This window comes from Homalodisca vitripennis, chromosome 8, assembly GCF_021130785.1.
Source record: "Homalodisca vitripennis isolate AUS2020 chromosome 8, UT_GWSS_2.1, whole genome shotgun sequence".
NCBI lineage: Eukaryota > Metazoa > Arthropoda > Insecta > Hemiptera > Cicadellidae > Homalodisca > Homalodisca vitripennis.
In genome coordinates this window covers 93,035,380-93,051,428 of record NC_060214.1, presented here as the reverse complement: position 1 = coordinate 93,051,428, position 16,049 = coordinate 93,035,380, and the positions used below count along the sequence as shown (strand labels likewise).

Below are 16,049 nucleotides of genomic sequence, written 5' to 3'. Positions count from 1 at the left end.
AACATGATGTTTTTGACCAATCTAATTTTATAGTATTGTTACATTTTTTAAAATTTCTATTAAAGTGTGAAATTTAAAGTTACACTAATTGAGAATATGTTTAAATCTAAAAAACATTCTTAAAGCCTCTAATTTCTTACTTTATTACTTTAGCCAAAAAGCTAATAATTCATTAATTTAATAAAAATCCTATAATATATTTAAACACTGCTTATAATGGAAATAGGAGAATCTTCCTGTTTATTTATAGTATGTACTTCTTGATTTTCTATAGCCCTTTAAAATCAAGCTGGCATTGGATTACACAGGTCTTATTCTTCTCTCTGGTGCAGCTCTTCTGCTAGTTAGCTGTCATTATTAGTGTTGCTGTTTCTCGTCGTCATGGCGGACGAAGATAACGTAAATGACGATACTCCCGCGAATGACTTAAATACTAAGTTTGGTTTACGGCTTCGCGGTCGGAAAGGCGCGTTAAAAAAGAAAAACGTGTACAATGTTAAGGATCACAAGTTCATCCCACGGTTTTTCAAGCAGCCAACATTCTGCAGCCATTGCAAGGATTTTATATGGTAAGTATTAACCTGGAAAATAATATGAAGAGACATTATTTTAATAATTTTTGTTCAGCAGTTAAATCGTATGGTAATTGTAATGCAAACATCCCAAATAGTACTCCATTGAATGTTACTTCGTAATATTAATAAATTAATATTCGTTGGTACAGGATATTAATGAAGGCATTAATTTACATACTCCAAATACACACTGGCAAAAAATACCAATGTTTTGATTGTTCAGCTAATGATTGCCTGTGTTAACGTGATCTTATTAATATATTTTTAAAACAAAACAAAAATAGATTAAACCTGGACTAAAAAATTCATTTCACTAATAGGTAAGTACTAATTTTATTTGAATTAATTTAATATATAAGTAAGTAAGCTTCCAAATCTGAAATTAAATATTTATCTATTGAAAGCATTGTATAATGTGAGTATAACAATTTTTTGTAGGTACATCAAAAGTAATACATTTACTAATATAGACTGTGTTTATGTATTTGATGTTTAATAGATATTTGCTTGAAAACCAATGACATGTATTTATTGTTATAATTTAAATTCCAAACACTGGATAGAGTTTAAACAATTTAAGCTATTTAGAGTTGTTTAAGAAATATTTCTTTTGGGGTATACTGAGTTAGAAATGATTGATTTCTGTCTGTCTGTAGATAAGTTATACATATGCCTTGTTAGAGATCAGTAAAACTTAGATAGAATTGGCATATTATGCCTAAGTATTGTAAAGATATAATCTCAGTGCTAAACTAATTTAACTTTTTGTGTCAAATAGATATTGAAAATCCATAATAATTCTAAATAAAACTTTACTTACTTATTCTAATTTACATTATGCATAAATTTACTTGGGAAAGATGAATCCTTTCGAATATTTGAATCAGACAATTGATGCTGAAAACAGAACTTGTGTGTTAGCATGAGACTACTGGATATTCATACAGAAGACATAATGTTAATTTGGATAAAAACAATGTTATGCCACTTAGTACTTTTTCTAAAAAATAAAGCAGTAAGGTAAACTGATGCTTACAATTACATAACTCCATCCATGCCCTGTATGAAGGAATATTATTACTTAACTAAGTTATTAGTCCTTATTATGAGATCAGTGTTATTAAAGAAATTAGAATAGCTTATTTGATTTTTTAAAATAAAGCATGTTTGACTCATTAAAAACAAATGGGCAGTGGCGGTTTTGTTTTTGGATAGATTATAAGTATTGGGTAGGAAGGAGAATTTAAGTAAAATTAAATTGAAAGAAACTTAATGTCTGTAGACTGTATGTCTATAATACAAAAATTAATTTATACATACATGTTATTACACCATGTAACATTTTTTAAATATAAATTTTTTGGATAAAAGCCGTAATAAGTTACAAATTAGCATTGAAATAAAATAACTGCTGTCTGTTAGATTGCAGTGAAGTAGAAAAAAACAAATTCCTTATACTTATTTTTTTGTGTACATTTTTTAATATTGAAGCGACTTTAGATGACGTAGAATGTACCCAACATGCTACACTTAAGGTCAAGTAAGTGGATGTGAAATAAGTTTCAATAAATACAGGTTGAAAAATAGAATGTTGGTTGAAAGAAAGCCAGATTTAAACGAAGGTCGGATAAGAGAATGTCTAATGCACTTCAACTGAATATAATATACAATATACAACATGAGAATAAAAGAAAAAAAAAACTAAAATATCTTGAATATTGGAAATCTGAATAAAATAATTTATTTGGTATAATGCTTGTCATGATAGTAAACAAAGCTTGGTTGATAACAAATACTTGTCCACTTTCTGTAAGGAAAACCAAATTTCTAAAGAGTTTAATAAAATGCCATTTATAAATTATTTTTGAAAACTTATTTATTTGCAACACAGTCATATCAAATGATGCTGGTTCTTGCTATAACAAGATGTTCTGAACCTCCAACGGTTTTGAGATGGCATTTAACTGTTAAAAACAGCGCAGTTTCAAGATTACAATCGCAAACGAATTTTCAGGAGGGCTGCTTCATAAAGTTCTGACTTTGGCCTGCTTGTCTGGGAAATAATTGACTTTGACCATTAATCTGAGGAACTGATGAAAGAAAAAATGTATTTTATTTATTGTTCCTTCATATCACCAAAACACTCATGATATTTTCTTTTTGGAGACATGTATTGCTGTTTTTCTTCATACAATTGCATTGGGATAATTGTAACTAATTGGTTGGATAATTTGAACTATACATAATGTTAATCAGGCACCTTGTTCAAACTTTAAAATTTGGTCTTATATTTCAGGAAACAAGAAACTAATCAAGTTACCCAGTAGATATAGATTGTGCAATAAACATGTTTAGTTAAAAACTAAAGAATATTTGAAATTCACTTATAGTGGGAAACTACAGAGAAATAAAATATATTTCTTTTTCTTTGGCAGAACTCTTTTAAAACCAAATTGATATGCTAAACTAGATGATATTGTCAAGTGAAGAATACTTTGATATCTCAAGTATAAGTTAATACTTTACTAAATTAACAGATGTGTACCACACTGAGAAAATATTGAAAAACTCCCTTTAATTGACTAATATAGTATTTATTACGGTTATATGGTTACTTTTGATTTGTCAAAATAGTTCATTAGCCACACAACAGTTTCATATTACTATAACCCGTTTCTGGAATAAAATGCCGAATTATTTAAATTCCAATAAAATTACTTATCAGTGAAATAAGTTTTTTAGTCCAATTAAAATAAAGCCCTAAGCATAAGTTTATGACCAATATGATGCAGAGTTCCATGTGTTCATAACATTTAAAAAATATCTGTTATCTTCTTCTAATAGCAATTTTTATAATTTAAAGTCTCCAAAAATAATTAATTGGGAATTGTGGAGTTTTAAAATTGTTTTGAGTTTAATAAATATCCACCGGTGTAAGTTCTGAAGTAAGAATTTGGTTTGAACTGATTTACCATGTGATTCAGAACTGAATTTGCTTGAGATAAAAAAATTGAGTTGCGTTGAGGCATTTAATGCAGCTTGATAATTTAATATACTTATAACATTACACTTGGTCCAATCCAGGATTATTGCATGTGTTAGTTTCCTGGACTTTAGGGTCGTAGAGTATGCACAGCAATTTCATGCCTGATGAGACAATATCCGGATCCTCTTGGCATACCAATCTGGCTTTCCGTGCCCTGAGTCTCCTGTCTCGGAAGTTGGTTCACCATTGAGTCCTGTTAAGATAAATGGTGAATACTGTAAAAACTCCTTTCAAATAGTTCTCTTAATAAAGTATCGGTCAGTTTCTTAGCTATCTTGGCAAATAAATTGAAAGGAGTGTGTTAAAATCAATGTTAGGAATTTAAATAGATTTAATAGTAAATTGTGCATACATTTACAAACAATAGTTATAAATATTAGTCAGTGATAAGTTGCTTGTATATTGCAAGTTGGTGTTCATTTTAAAATTTAGTCAGTGAGTGAGCAAAGACATTTAGTTGTATATTATGAGTGTCAAAGTTAGAGTTATGCTATTTAAAACTTATAAGAAAATGAATATTCTTATGAGAGTATTAAGATTTTATTGAATGATCTAGAAGTAAACTCTTCCTCTCCTCGGATTTATCAAAATGTGAGTTTTAGGGCATTTAAAAAATGTAAAGCGAACAACATATTGGATAACTAAGATTTGAGACAATACCAATGACATTTGGAAATTCGTATGATACAAACTTATATTGTTTTAATACTAAACAAAATCAATAAAACAACTCAAAAATATTTAATGATATGATACATTAAGTGGAGTATTAATTCAAATAACAAAACAACAACAGTTAAAAACCTATTCTTTTAACAATATTTAACTGATCCTCAAAAGTGATTCCCAAAGTTATTTAATTCTATGCATGTATACACATTAATAATTATAATTTATATTAATGTTACAGATACAAAATACCAAATATTAAAGAATGTAAATAGATCTACTAAGTAATGTTAACGTACTAGGATATCTGAATTAAATTTAAATCCATAATCCCACAATTAAAATGTAAAAATAGGTAAATGGATCCTAGATATTTGAAATTAATATTAACAGGAATTATTTATAATACTATTGAAAATCGAAAACAAGAGATTGGTCATCAAGAAAGCCAATTTCAACAGATAATCACATAAAAAAATTTCACGCTACTCAGGCAAACAAACAGCAACATTTACCTTCACATATTAACTTGTAATTTAATATCATAAATGGAACAAAGATAATTTTGTGCTCCATCAGATAAAATAGAACAGTTTTCATTGTTGTAACTAAATGAGTTACTTACTATTAGGGATTGCTGTTGTAATGCAACTTCAGTGCTACATAGAAACAAACAAATCATTAACTCTCAAATAGAGGGCGCGGCTGCCGGCTAGTCCAATGCAGCGTTTCGACATCATTTAATTATTTCACTAATTTCCCAGAAGATTACGATTTTCATGAAAGTATTTTATGCATTTTAATACGAAGTTTTACCGAGTAAAGTGTATATAACTAAAAGAATATTAAACACAATAAAATATTAGTAGGAGTATATTGGAAAATCCATTATGTGTATTAAACAAAAAGGTTTTCTCGTAAAATTGTTAAATTTTCTCTTGTTTCTTAATAATTAATCATATAATTAAATATTTTTGAGTTGATTATATTGATTTTTAGTATAACATAATTTTTAATTATTAAAACAGTGTAAGTTAGTAACATATACGAATTTCCACTTTTCAATACCAATTGTCCCAAATTTTAGTTGTAATTCAATATGTCGTTCGCTTTAAAGTTTTTAAATGCGCTCAAATTCACATTTTAAGAAACCCGAGGAGAGGAAGAGTTTACTTCCAGGTCATTCAATAAAATCTTAGTATTCGTAAAAATGTTTATTTGCTTAAAAGTTTGAAATAACAGAACTCTAACTTTGACACTCATAATCTACAACTAAATGTCTTGGTTCACTCACGAAATAAAAACTCAAAACGAACTGTTTGTCTACAATATCAAAATGTAATCTAGATGACGAAGTGTTATCATTGTATCATCAGGTGTAGAAATCAGTGCAGGACGATGTTTTAGACTTGAGCACGACGTAGTAACCGAGTTTTCTACATGTAACGTAAATGTAGTGGGAAAGGTTGATTCAATGTGAAATTGAGCCGAACTCGACATTCGCAGTCGTTAAGTTGTTTTGCGTAGTAATCAAACGCAGAATGTCTTCGGGGAATGAAATAGTCTGGTATTAAATTGACGTAAATGGTATGCGAGACTTGAAGCTGGCCTATCGCAATTGCGTTGTTTTGATGGGCTGACAAATGCAGTTATAGGCCTACCTTGTACATTACGTATTATGTGAAACCTACCTAATACTTATGTTGTTTTTAACAGTTTTGTTAGACGATATTGTTGTGGATTACTAGCCCTCGCTTCAGTTCCATAAGGAATGGGGTTCAGTTCCATTACTCCCGTTCCGGTTCTAGTCGTGGTTCTGGTTCACGAATCTCGGTTCTTATAATGATTGATCTTAATAAGTAAAAGGGACAACAACACGCTGACTTACTGATTAAGCCATCATATAAGTTACTAAATCGAATACCATGAAACTTGAATGGCGTGAACTAATAATGAACGGTTAAACAATCTGATCTCAATGCTCCGACCTACTGTCGGGTCGTTATAAGAATGTCGAGGAATTTTAAACTCGAGTGAACAATTTACAAGTTATACTTGTACACATTTGAAGCCTAGTGTTTGGCTACAGTCACCATTTTACTGTATAGGTTGTACTTTTCACGTCCTCCAAACCATAGTCTGGTGTTCAGGAAGTTGACATCAAAGACAATCAAAATCTGACGTCTCACTGGAGGGTTGGTAACAGATTTCGCAAGTGCTGCGCTAGGTCTCGTCAATGGTAGTACTAGGCGTGGCCGTCGGATTGCGCACACTGTTGTTCCTATGAGACCAGTGATTTTTCACACTTCCGTGGTTAACGTTCTCTATTTCATCAAGTTGGGTAATGTAATCTTATAATACTGTACTATTATTTGTACCAATTCCATATTTATTATTTTATACAGAATTAATTAAGACACAAATTGTAGAGCTTTAGTAAAAACTAGTTTTTGGTATTTAGAAAAAATTATTTGTTAGATGATTGATTTGTTGTCACATCATTGTTTGCGTATTCTTAATTCTTACCGCGCTGAACCTAGTAAATGGGCTTGAACTCCTTAAGGGTTTGCATTGCGAGAAACCCATTTTTTCTGAAATTCCCGGAAACCCGTGGTTACTACGTGGAAATTATTGAGCATCCGTTTACGGATTCCGGGATACAAGAGATCTCTGATTAATCCAAACATCCAGAGATCAAGTTTTTTTTAATAACTATTTCTAATAACTTAATTCTTTTTTCTATGAGTGACCACTTAATGGTGGAATGGTAGTTCAAATCCTGAAGTATGTAAAATAAATACAAATTAAAAACTTTCCACGAATATTGTAAGCATATAAATTAATGATTGGAGGAATTTTGAAATAGACTGGGCCCACAAAAAATACCGAACAAAAGATTTAATGTACATGTTCTCAGTATATATAAAAAGTGCCACTTCCTTATGGAATGTTTGATTAAATATATGTATTTCTTAAATGCTAGTTCATTAAAATTTTATTGTCTTGAGTTATAATTATTACTAAACTAAATAAGTCCTGAAGTAATAATTCATAAACATACTTGATAAAGCCGACATCACTATAAAACAGTATTTCTTTGGGGTTGGCTTTAAAAATGTAGTAACTTAAATAATTTATTTTAGTTTTTGTTTTTTTTCAGCGTAGTATTAAAAAATTGCGTCTCTAAATGAAAAAAATAACCCAATTAAAACACACCTTAATCAGGTCCGTTTTCATAAAAGAAATCCAAACTAAGGTTAAATAAAAGCTACAGACAGGTAAACTGTAGTTGCCTTGGTTCTTATGCTTACGCGGCTGTTTCATAACTAAGATCAAAGTTTTCCGGTCGAAACATTAGTTTCCGTATAACATCTGTCGATAGAGGATGACCTCCACAACAAGGCGAGAACTATCTCCAAAATTTGATCCGTGTAACTACGTTTCGACGTGGTGTTAAGAGTAACATTTTGATGATACATAGTATATTTAAGATTCTTAACTTATGGTTGATGTCGTAGAGCAAACATTGAGTAGTGGCGATAACATACTTGGTAGAGTTTTTGAAAATTAAATTCATGATCAGACGAACAATAACTTATCTAAGGAAGCGCACAACTTATAAAAACACGAATAACGTAAAAATAAAGATTTCTCATGAACAGATGCTAGCGCTTCTTTGTAGGCATAACGGTGAACTACATAACAGCACACACATACATAAGCGGTAAATACATGAACAATGTAAATAACAAATAACTAAATTAGTTAAATTTGTGTTTTTCAAAGAGGGAAATGACGTCCGTATTGAATTTAATCCTGTAATTTTAGTACCCGACATAACAAGAACGTAGCCAGGAAAAAATATTTGAGGGTGGGGGCAATGCGACAGCTATTTTCCCGTAGTGGACAGAGAGTAAGGCAAGTGTATTCAACCGCTCCTTCCCCATCTTGTTCCTTAATTAAAAAGTTTAAAAGTTCTTGATCCGCTTCAATGTTGAGGACGACCTTTCAGCGGTACATATAAGTAATACTTAATTATTTGTTTGCTTAATTATTGTTGAATAATTGTTTCCTAAAAAAGTAATTGAACAATTTAGAATTTGAGGGGGGGGATTGTCGGGACCTCTTGGACCCCCGCTACCTACGTCCCTGCGACAGTCTTGAGATCGGTCGTTGCCCGTCCGTTTGTTCAGTACCTCTTGATGGACAGGTCCTAGGGACCAATTTGGTGCTTAGGTTTCTAATGGCCCAAGGAAGAGCTCTTTTGCTTTTAGGGTCAAAATGGAAAAGGACAGTCATTCCGTCTATCTATGCCCTACCTATTTAGTTTCCCTACATCTAGTTACGGTGCTACACTTAATAAACGACTCTACTGTTTGCTACGGCCGTCTTGCGATGCATCGCCTCCCGTCTCCGTTAGTTCCTAATGTAACAATAATCAAAACCTTGATTTAATGAAGGTTAATAATTAATTTTTTAATTAAACACTTTATTCAGTAACAAATAACATATTTTTTGATATAAAGATTATAAAGTATTTGTGGCATAATTTATGAGGTCTGTGGCCAACCAATTGCAGTTGTTCATATTTTATTTTAGTTTTTTGATACGGTAATTATTTTTATACAAAACTAGCTGTTACCCGCGGCTTCGCACGCAATGTTTTTTAGAACCGAAGTCCTTATATTACTTAGTAAAAGCAATTATGCGCGATTAGCCACGGGTAACACCTAGTTTCATCAATAAATTTTCGTAGTATTTTATAACAAAAACTCTTGATTTTCAATAAAATACCAATTAAAACCAGATACCTAGCGATTAACCAAGGCTTCGCACGCGATTTCCTACAGATAAATTGTGGACAGGTTTACATATTTCTTTTTGAACCGCCGTTATTACCCTTCAGATACGAAAATTATAGTCACTGCAAGGTACTCAAAGCTCACGATCTATTTGAGAGATTAAAATTTTAAAAACAGTCTCTCAAATATCCACCCTGTTAAATAACTGGAAATTTTTCTCCAATATTCTATGATTTTTTGGTATAGAATTAAACTTTATTAGCCTAGCGTAGCGTGGACAGGAGTCAAAAAGTCGAATTCACTAGCGCACATACGATGTAATACATGATGGCGCTCATGTAATTTTGAAACGAAAATAGGCATATTTTAGGTACATATTTATTACAGTGTCTACAATGATTTTGAGCTTCAGATGTTCAGCGAAATTGCTTATATTGGTTTTTTATTTTAAGGCTTTGCGCGTGTATCACTTCTAGATCGAATTAGTTATATCTCCGATGCCATGATTGAGCTTGCTTTGTTTGTCTCAATCGAGATAATATGTACGCACGGAGTTCTGAGAAACCATACTTCCTGTTAAAAAACAAACTAAGGTTGGTTTTATAACATTCTTTACATTTGTAGCCAACGTAAGATAGTAAGTTTTGATATCTGCATTGCTCTTCTGATCAAGCAACGATATGATTTAATATTAGATAAATATTGCAGTTAAAGGTTGAATTTTTACGTAACATTTGAAATTGTATTATCTGGATAGTAAAAGGGTCTTATGCTTATCAGTGATCGCAGAAACAGTTGAAACAAAATTTGCTGTTTTCCTCTTAAGAATACTCTATGCTTTCAAACTTTACTATAAATGTAAAGAAATAAAAAAAATGTAAAATGGTAATTAAATAAATGATAATAAACATGTTATTTTCTTTTGTCGCATTTATATATGTTTACAAAGAACTGCTGATTTAAATTTGAACAGGCTCTTTCACATAATAAAGGGGGGGGGGTGCATATGTTTGCTGCAATGCCATTTCTTACGGGTATGTCCGTAACTTTTAGAGACCAGTGGGGCGGAATCCTGAATCCTGAATCTGGAACGGGATAAAAAGTATCCTATGTCCTTTTCCCGAGTTCTAGCTACCTCCCTTACCAATTTTCAGCCAAAATCGGTTCAGCCATTCTTGAGTTATAAATAGTGTAACTAACACGACTTTCTTTTATATATATTGATTGTTTATTATATCAGTATGTTTATTATATAAGTATTTGTCAATGGCGTAGTGTAGCGGGTACAACGGTTATCGCAAGATAACAAGATCAAGCAACGTCAAGTGTGGCTGCTGCTTGGATGGGTGACTGCTAAACGATCCTGTCCTTGCAAGCAGCCCCTCTGCCCGGTCATTAGTGGTGGTTCAGAAGTCACCTTTAAGCCGTTGGTCCCCAGGTTAAGTGTTAGAGAAGGCTTCTTAGCCCTAACTTCGCCTGGTAAAATAAGACATCTTTACTTTACTTTTACGATAATAATTGGTATGATACCGCTGTGCATATCGACATGAAATAGGCTCGTCGCCACGCAAAAGCTCATGTGGGACTTATTTCTTATACATAAAGTGGACAATTTGTGTTTGTATATTAGCCTACACAAATAAATTTGATTTTATTTAATTTTTTTATGTTTTTTGATACTCCGTTGAATCGGTTCATTTTTTGAGAAGTGTTATCAAAATTGAGTTTAGATTCCCTATCATCTCTTTATCATTATTTTCATATGTGTCACCAAAAATATAAATTATTTCCAAACTAGTCCAATTTTGAACTAATGATAGTATTGATAACAATAGTAGTAATATGTTTGGTTCAACTGTAAAGTATCTCGGGCCGAAGTCGTCTCGTTAGACAAGACGCCCCAGCTATTCGGGCGATGCGACCTACGCCAGATGCCAACCAGGCGTTTGCTTGTTTTGGCAGTTCAGTTAGCCAGCCTGATTGATGTTTACAAGGTCCAATGAATTATTCAGCCACCGAGTCTGTCTGTAGCGAATGATTGTATTTAAGTCGACTTATAAATGTGTTAAAAATTCGCCTAGGGCTTCATATACCATAATGTCTGAGTGAGGGGCTGGTTTTGAGCCAGTATGTTCAAATGTAACAAGGTAATTATTTTGCGATTTACTAAACACGTTTTCATTAAAAAAAAGATAAAAATGTTAAAATGTCAAAAATGAAGTTTTTTGAAACACGTAATACATAATTAATTTGATTTAATTTTTATATTTACATTAGCCTACATAATCCTAATAAATGTCTCCGACCACGTTTCTGAAAGTTCTATGTACCGTGTTTCAAAATTAATTAACGAATTTGATTTTAGGTAAAAATGCAATTAATAGTAGCTACAGTACAGGTATGTGGATATTAGATGTTAATGAAATTGGGTATCTAGATCGACTGTAATAATACTCGTACTTATAGAACACTTTTTCATTTCTAATATTGAATTTCAAGACTTTTATTCAAATCAAACCAGTATATTTACTTAAAAATTGATTTTTGGTAAATTACTCTGAGGAGCACTGACATTTATGGTGTAATTTAAACAAAATTTAAATTCTAGTTGATAATTGAAATCTCGCCTTCTTTTATGAATCATCGTTAGAAAAATGTATAATTATGATTTTGGGTAATGATTAAATTTATACGATAGTGTTCCCAACAATGTTCCCCCCATTCAATCTTAAATGTCCAAAAATGTATCGTTGTTTGCAAATTTCATACTACAGGGAGATAGTGCCGTATTTTCCTACTATTTATTTTAGTAGGCCTACTGTAATAAGCTAAAAGTAATAAGTAAATACGAGAACACATAAATAGGATCTTGAACCATCCACTTACAACTGAGGATATGTATTCCCAAAGACTCTAGAGTATGTATACAAAATTATTCTATACATCCCAAAAAACAGTCCTAGCTACACCGCTGGTAGCAGCATTACAAAAGATTTGCTTTAGACAATATCGTGGCTCATATAATTAATTAGGAATTAACCAGTCAAAATTTATAATTCATAAAAGTTTAATGATTCTGAAGTTGAAGTAGGCTATCGTTTAATTCATCCTTATGAGTATTACACCTTCTTTCCATCAATTAAAAAAGCAGGCATTGGAAGTTGCCTTGACGTATAGTATTTCTAAGGAGCATGAATTATTGCCATTATTGAAGTTCGTACACCGTGGTGACCTTCCTTTCATGAAGAGGATTTTTTTCTTTTTAATAAAAAAGTAGAACCACATTTCCTTTTTTCATTGTTGTGCGTGCGTGGGCCATTGGCCTGTGCAAATATCTTATCGAACAGAATAAGGAAGAGAGTCGGTATAATTCAAGGTCATCAGTACTGAGAATTAGCAGCTATTACTGTAAAAGATTGTTTGTTAGCGCTGCAAAACTTTTTTAACCGATTGTAAGTGCTTTGATGAAAAGGACCTTAAAGACTCATTATCTTACTAAAAATGAAAACCCATGTATGATCATTTAACTGAAGATAAAGCCTCAAAAAGACATATTTTAGTTTAAGTAATCTATCTTCGTAGGCATTATGTGAACAAAAAAATCCACATGTCTATGGATTGATTTATTGATTTTATATTTACTTTGAATCGTATTTTTACCGATTAGTTTTCTCGATAATGTTCAGTATTTCTTCTAAACTTCTCTGACATTGCTTTTGATGAAAAGGACCTTAAAGACGCATTATTTTACTAAGTTACTAAAAGAGACGAATTCAAAAATGAAAACCCATGATCATCAAACCTGTAAAACTGAAGAGGCTAAAGCCTCAAAAAGACATATTTTAGTTTAAGTAATCTTTCTTCATAGGCATTATGTGACAACACAAAAATCGACATGTCTGTAGATTTACTTTATATTTACTTTGAATCGTATTTTTACCCGTTTTTTTCGATAATATTCAGTACTAGCTGTTTCCCGCGGCTTCGCACGCGTCTCTTAAGCTTTGCCCGTATATTTCTTTGCCTTCAAATAGTGTTTGGATATTTTAATATACGTAACTACTGTGTTGTAATTGCAGTTTATAATGTGCAGGCGCTTTGATAACTTTTATATCTTGCAGTACAGCCTGGTGGTTAGTTACATCAATGGGCATTGCGTATAAACCTTCTACATAGAAAAATACAAATTTTCATAGTGATCGGTCCAATAGTTTCTGAGTCTATAAAGGACAAACACACAAACATTCATTTTTATATATTACTAGCGGGCCCGGCGCGCTTTGCTGCGCATTTCAATAATTTTTTGCAAAAGTTGCCCGCGGCTTCGCACGCAATTTCCCGTTGAAAACAGTACACTATATTCACTTATTCTTTTTCTATCACATTCTAAACATTGCTGAGATAATTGATAGTCGTTCCATCGTGAGCCTCTTGGGCGTATTATGAAGGTATGTACCATATTCCTGCCTCTATCTAGCTGTTACCCACGGCTTCGCACGCAAATCTTAAGAACCGAAGTCCTTATATTACTTAGTAAATTTTTTTTTTTTACTATAATAAATTTTAGATTAAATTAGTTATATCTCCGATGCCACGATTGAGCTTGCTTTGTTGTCTCGATCGAGAGAATATGTAGCCTACACACGGAGTTTTGAGAACCATACTTCTGTCAAAAAAAACAACTAAGGTTGATTTTATAACATTCTTTATATTTGTAGCCAACGTAAGATAGTAATTATGATATCTGCATTACTCTTCTGATCAAGCATGAGCATGGTTTATATTAAATAAATATTGCAGTTAAAGGTGAATTTTTACGTCAAATTTGAATTGTATTATCTGGATAGTAAAGTCTATGTTTAACAGTGATTGCAAAAACAGTTTAAAACAAAATTTGTCGTTTCTCTTAAGCTTACTCTATGCTTTAAAACTATAAGTGTAATATATGTTTACAAAGAACAGCTGATTAAAAATTTGAAAGGACGTTAACATATGTTTGCTGCAATGCATTTCTTATGGGTATTTCTGTAACCAGTGGGGCGGAATCCTGAATCGGGAAAGGGATGGGCATAGCTTATAAACCTTCTCCGTGGAAAAATACATATACGTACAAATTTTCATCATGATCGGTCCAATAGTTCACGATTCCATAAAGGACAAACATACAAACATTCATTTTTATATATATAGATGATTGCAGAAACAGTTTAAACAAAATTTGTCGTTTCTCTTAAGCTTACTCTATGCTTTAAAACTATAAGTGTAAAGAAATTTATATATAAATATATTTTTTGTCGCATTATATATGTTTACAAAGAACAGCTGATTAAAAATTTGAAAAGACTCTTTCACTTAATAACATATGTTTGCTGCAATGCATTTCTTACGGGTATTTCTGTAACCAGTGGGGCGGAATCCTGAATCGGGAAAGGGATAAAAAGTATCCTATAACCTTCTACAGATCAAGACGAACAAATTAAAAAAAAAATTAGGCGAATCCGTCCAGCCGTTTGTGAGTGATGCTGTTACACACGAACAGTTTCATTTTTATATTATAGATTTATTTTAAACTTCTATGAGTTTGCTTGTGATGAAAAGGACCTTAAATATTTTACTAAGTTATGATGAAACGAAATCGAATACCGGTCAATTTCAAGTGTATACCGAGTGACACCTGGAGCCAAAATAAACCCTAACTGGGTCAAATGGCAGGAAGGAGGGCTTTCACCAATTTGTATGTAAAATTAGACGGAGCTTTTACTTACCGCGGGTTACGTTCACCGTCCGTCCGGTCTGCGCAGGCACCGGATATCTGCCGGGCGTAAACGCCATGAAGTCCCGTAGCCGACGTAAACTTTATATTGACAGTAACTCTTCCGACATCAGTCGTCGACGTCTTGTCAGATTACGGGCTCTAAGTTATTCCGAGCGCCGATAAAACTGCACTTAAGTCGGCAGACTGTAAGCAGACTCGAGGGGCAACAAAGTGATGAAGTTGACGATGCCGTAATGTTCGCTTCTTTCCATTACTTAATAGGGCGTTTTATCATAGCAAGAGCAGTCCTGGAAGGATTTGCTACAGTAGCAATTCTTAAAAAGAGACCCTTTGAATTGATTGAATGTGGTTAAAATCGCAAGTTTTCGAAAATTAGTTAAAAGACTACAATAAAAATGTTTTTAAATTTGAGAACGAATGGCAATTTTGAATATTGCTACGATTTATATTAAAACTTGCAGTTACCCGTGGCTTCGCACCCAATTCCGTGGGCTGGTACGTATATGAGCACTTCTGAATTCGAGCGAAGTATATTTCCGACGCCAATGTTAAGTTTGCCTTGTTGCCACGATCAATACAATCTGTCAAAAAGTGTATATTTATGGCCATTGTAATTTACTCCGCTCTTAGTATTTTTTGTTCCATAGTTGATTTTGCATTGTTTACTATATATACAGTGTGAGTTAAAAGTATGGATACACTGGAGGGATGAAACTCGGGACACCTTTCTAGGGAATAGAAGTGAACTTTTAGTCCTTAACTTTGTCCATTTCCCCAAAATGGGATTTTTGGGGTGGGGGTCTCAAACTTTTAAATATAAAGAGCCATTAAGTGACACCTCATTTGAAAGGTCTTGATAAAAGAACAGTGGAAAGTAGAGCTGTCTTCTATCCAGCCGGGTACAAAATGGCAGCTTGTTGAAATTAATTATGTTAAAAGCTTGGATGGATCCTTCTCAACCTTCATTGGATATAGACATAAAAAATGAAACTGAGGACACCCGTTTAGGAACAAAAAACCAACCATTTCCCTAAAATGAGCTTTTTTTTTTGGGGGGGGGGGGGCAGTTTAAAATTTTTAAATGTATAGTTACAGTAATAGTAGTAATTACAATAATTACGTTCAAGCAATAAAACGGTTTAAAACTTACTAACCTGTGTTTTCTTTATATAATGTTCAAA

The 16,049-nt window shown here is 32.4% G+C and overlaps 1 protein-coding gene across 1 annotated transcript in view; it reads left to right on the top strand.

Annotated features, from left to right (window-relative positions):
• Nucleotides 1–336: 336 nt before the first annotated feature.
• Nucleotides 337–16,049, top strand: part of LOC124367744 (calcium-dependent protein kinase C-like) — a 456,141-nt gene continuing 440,428 nt past the window's right edge. The window contains 1 exon segment of the mRNA XM_046824826.1: nt 337–569. Coding sequence (XP_046680782.1) covers nt 382–569 — 188 coding nt within the window. The 5' untranslated portion in view covers nt 337–381.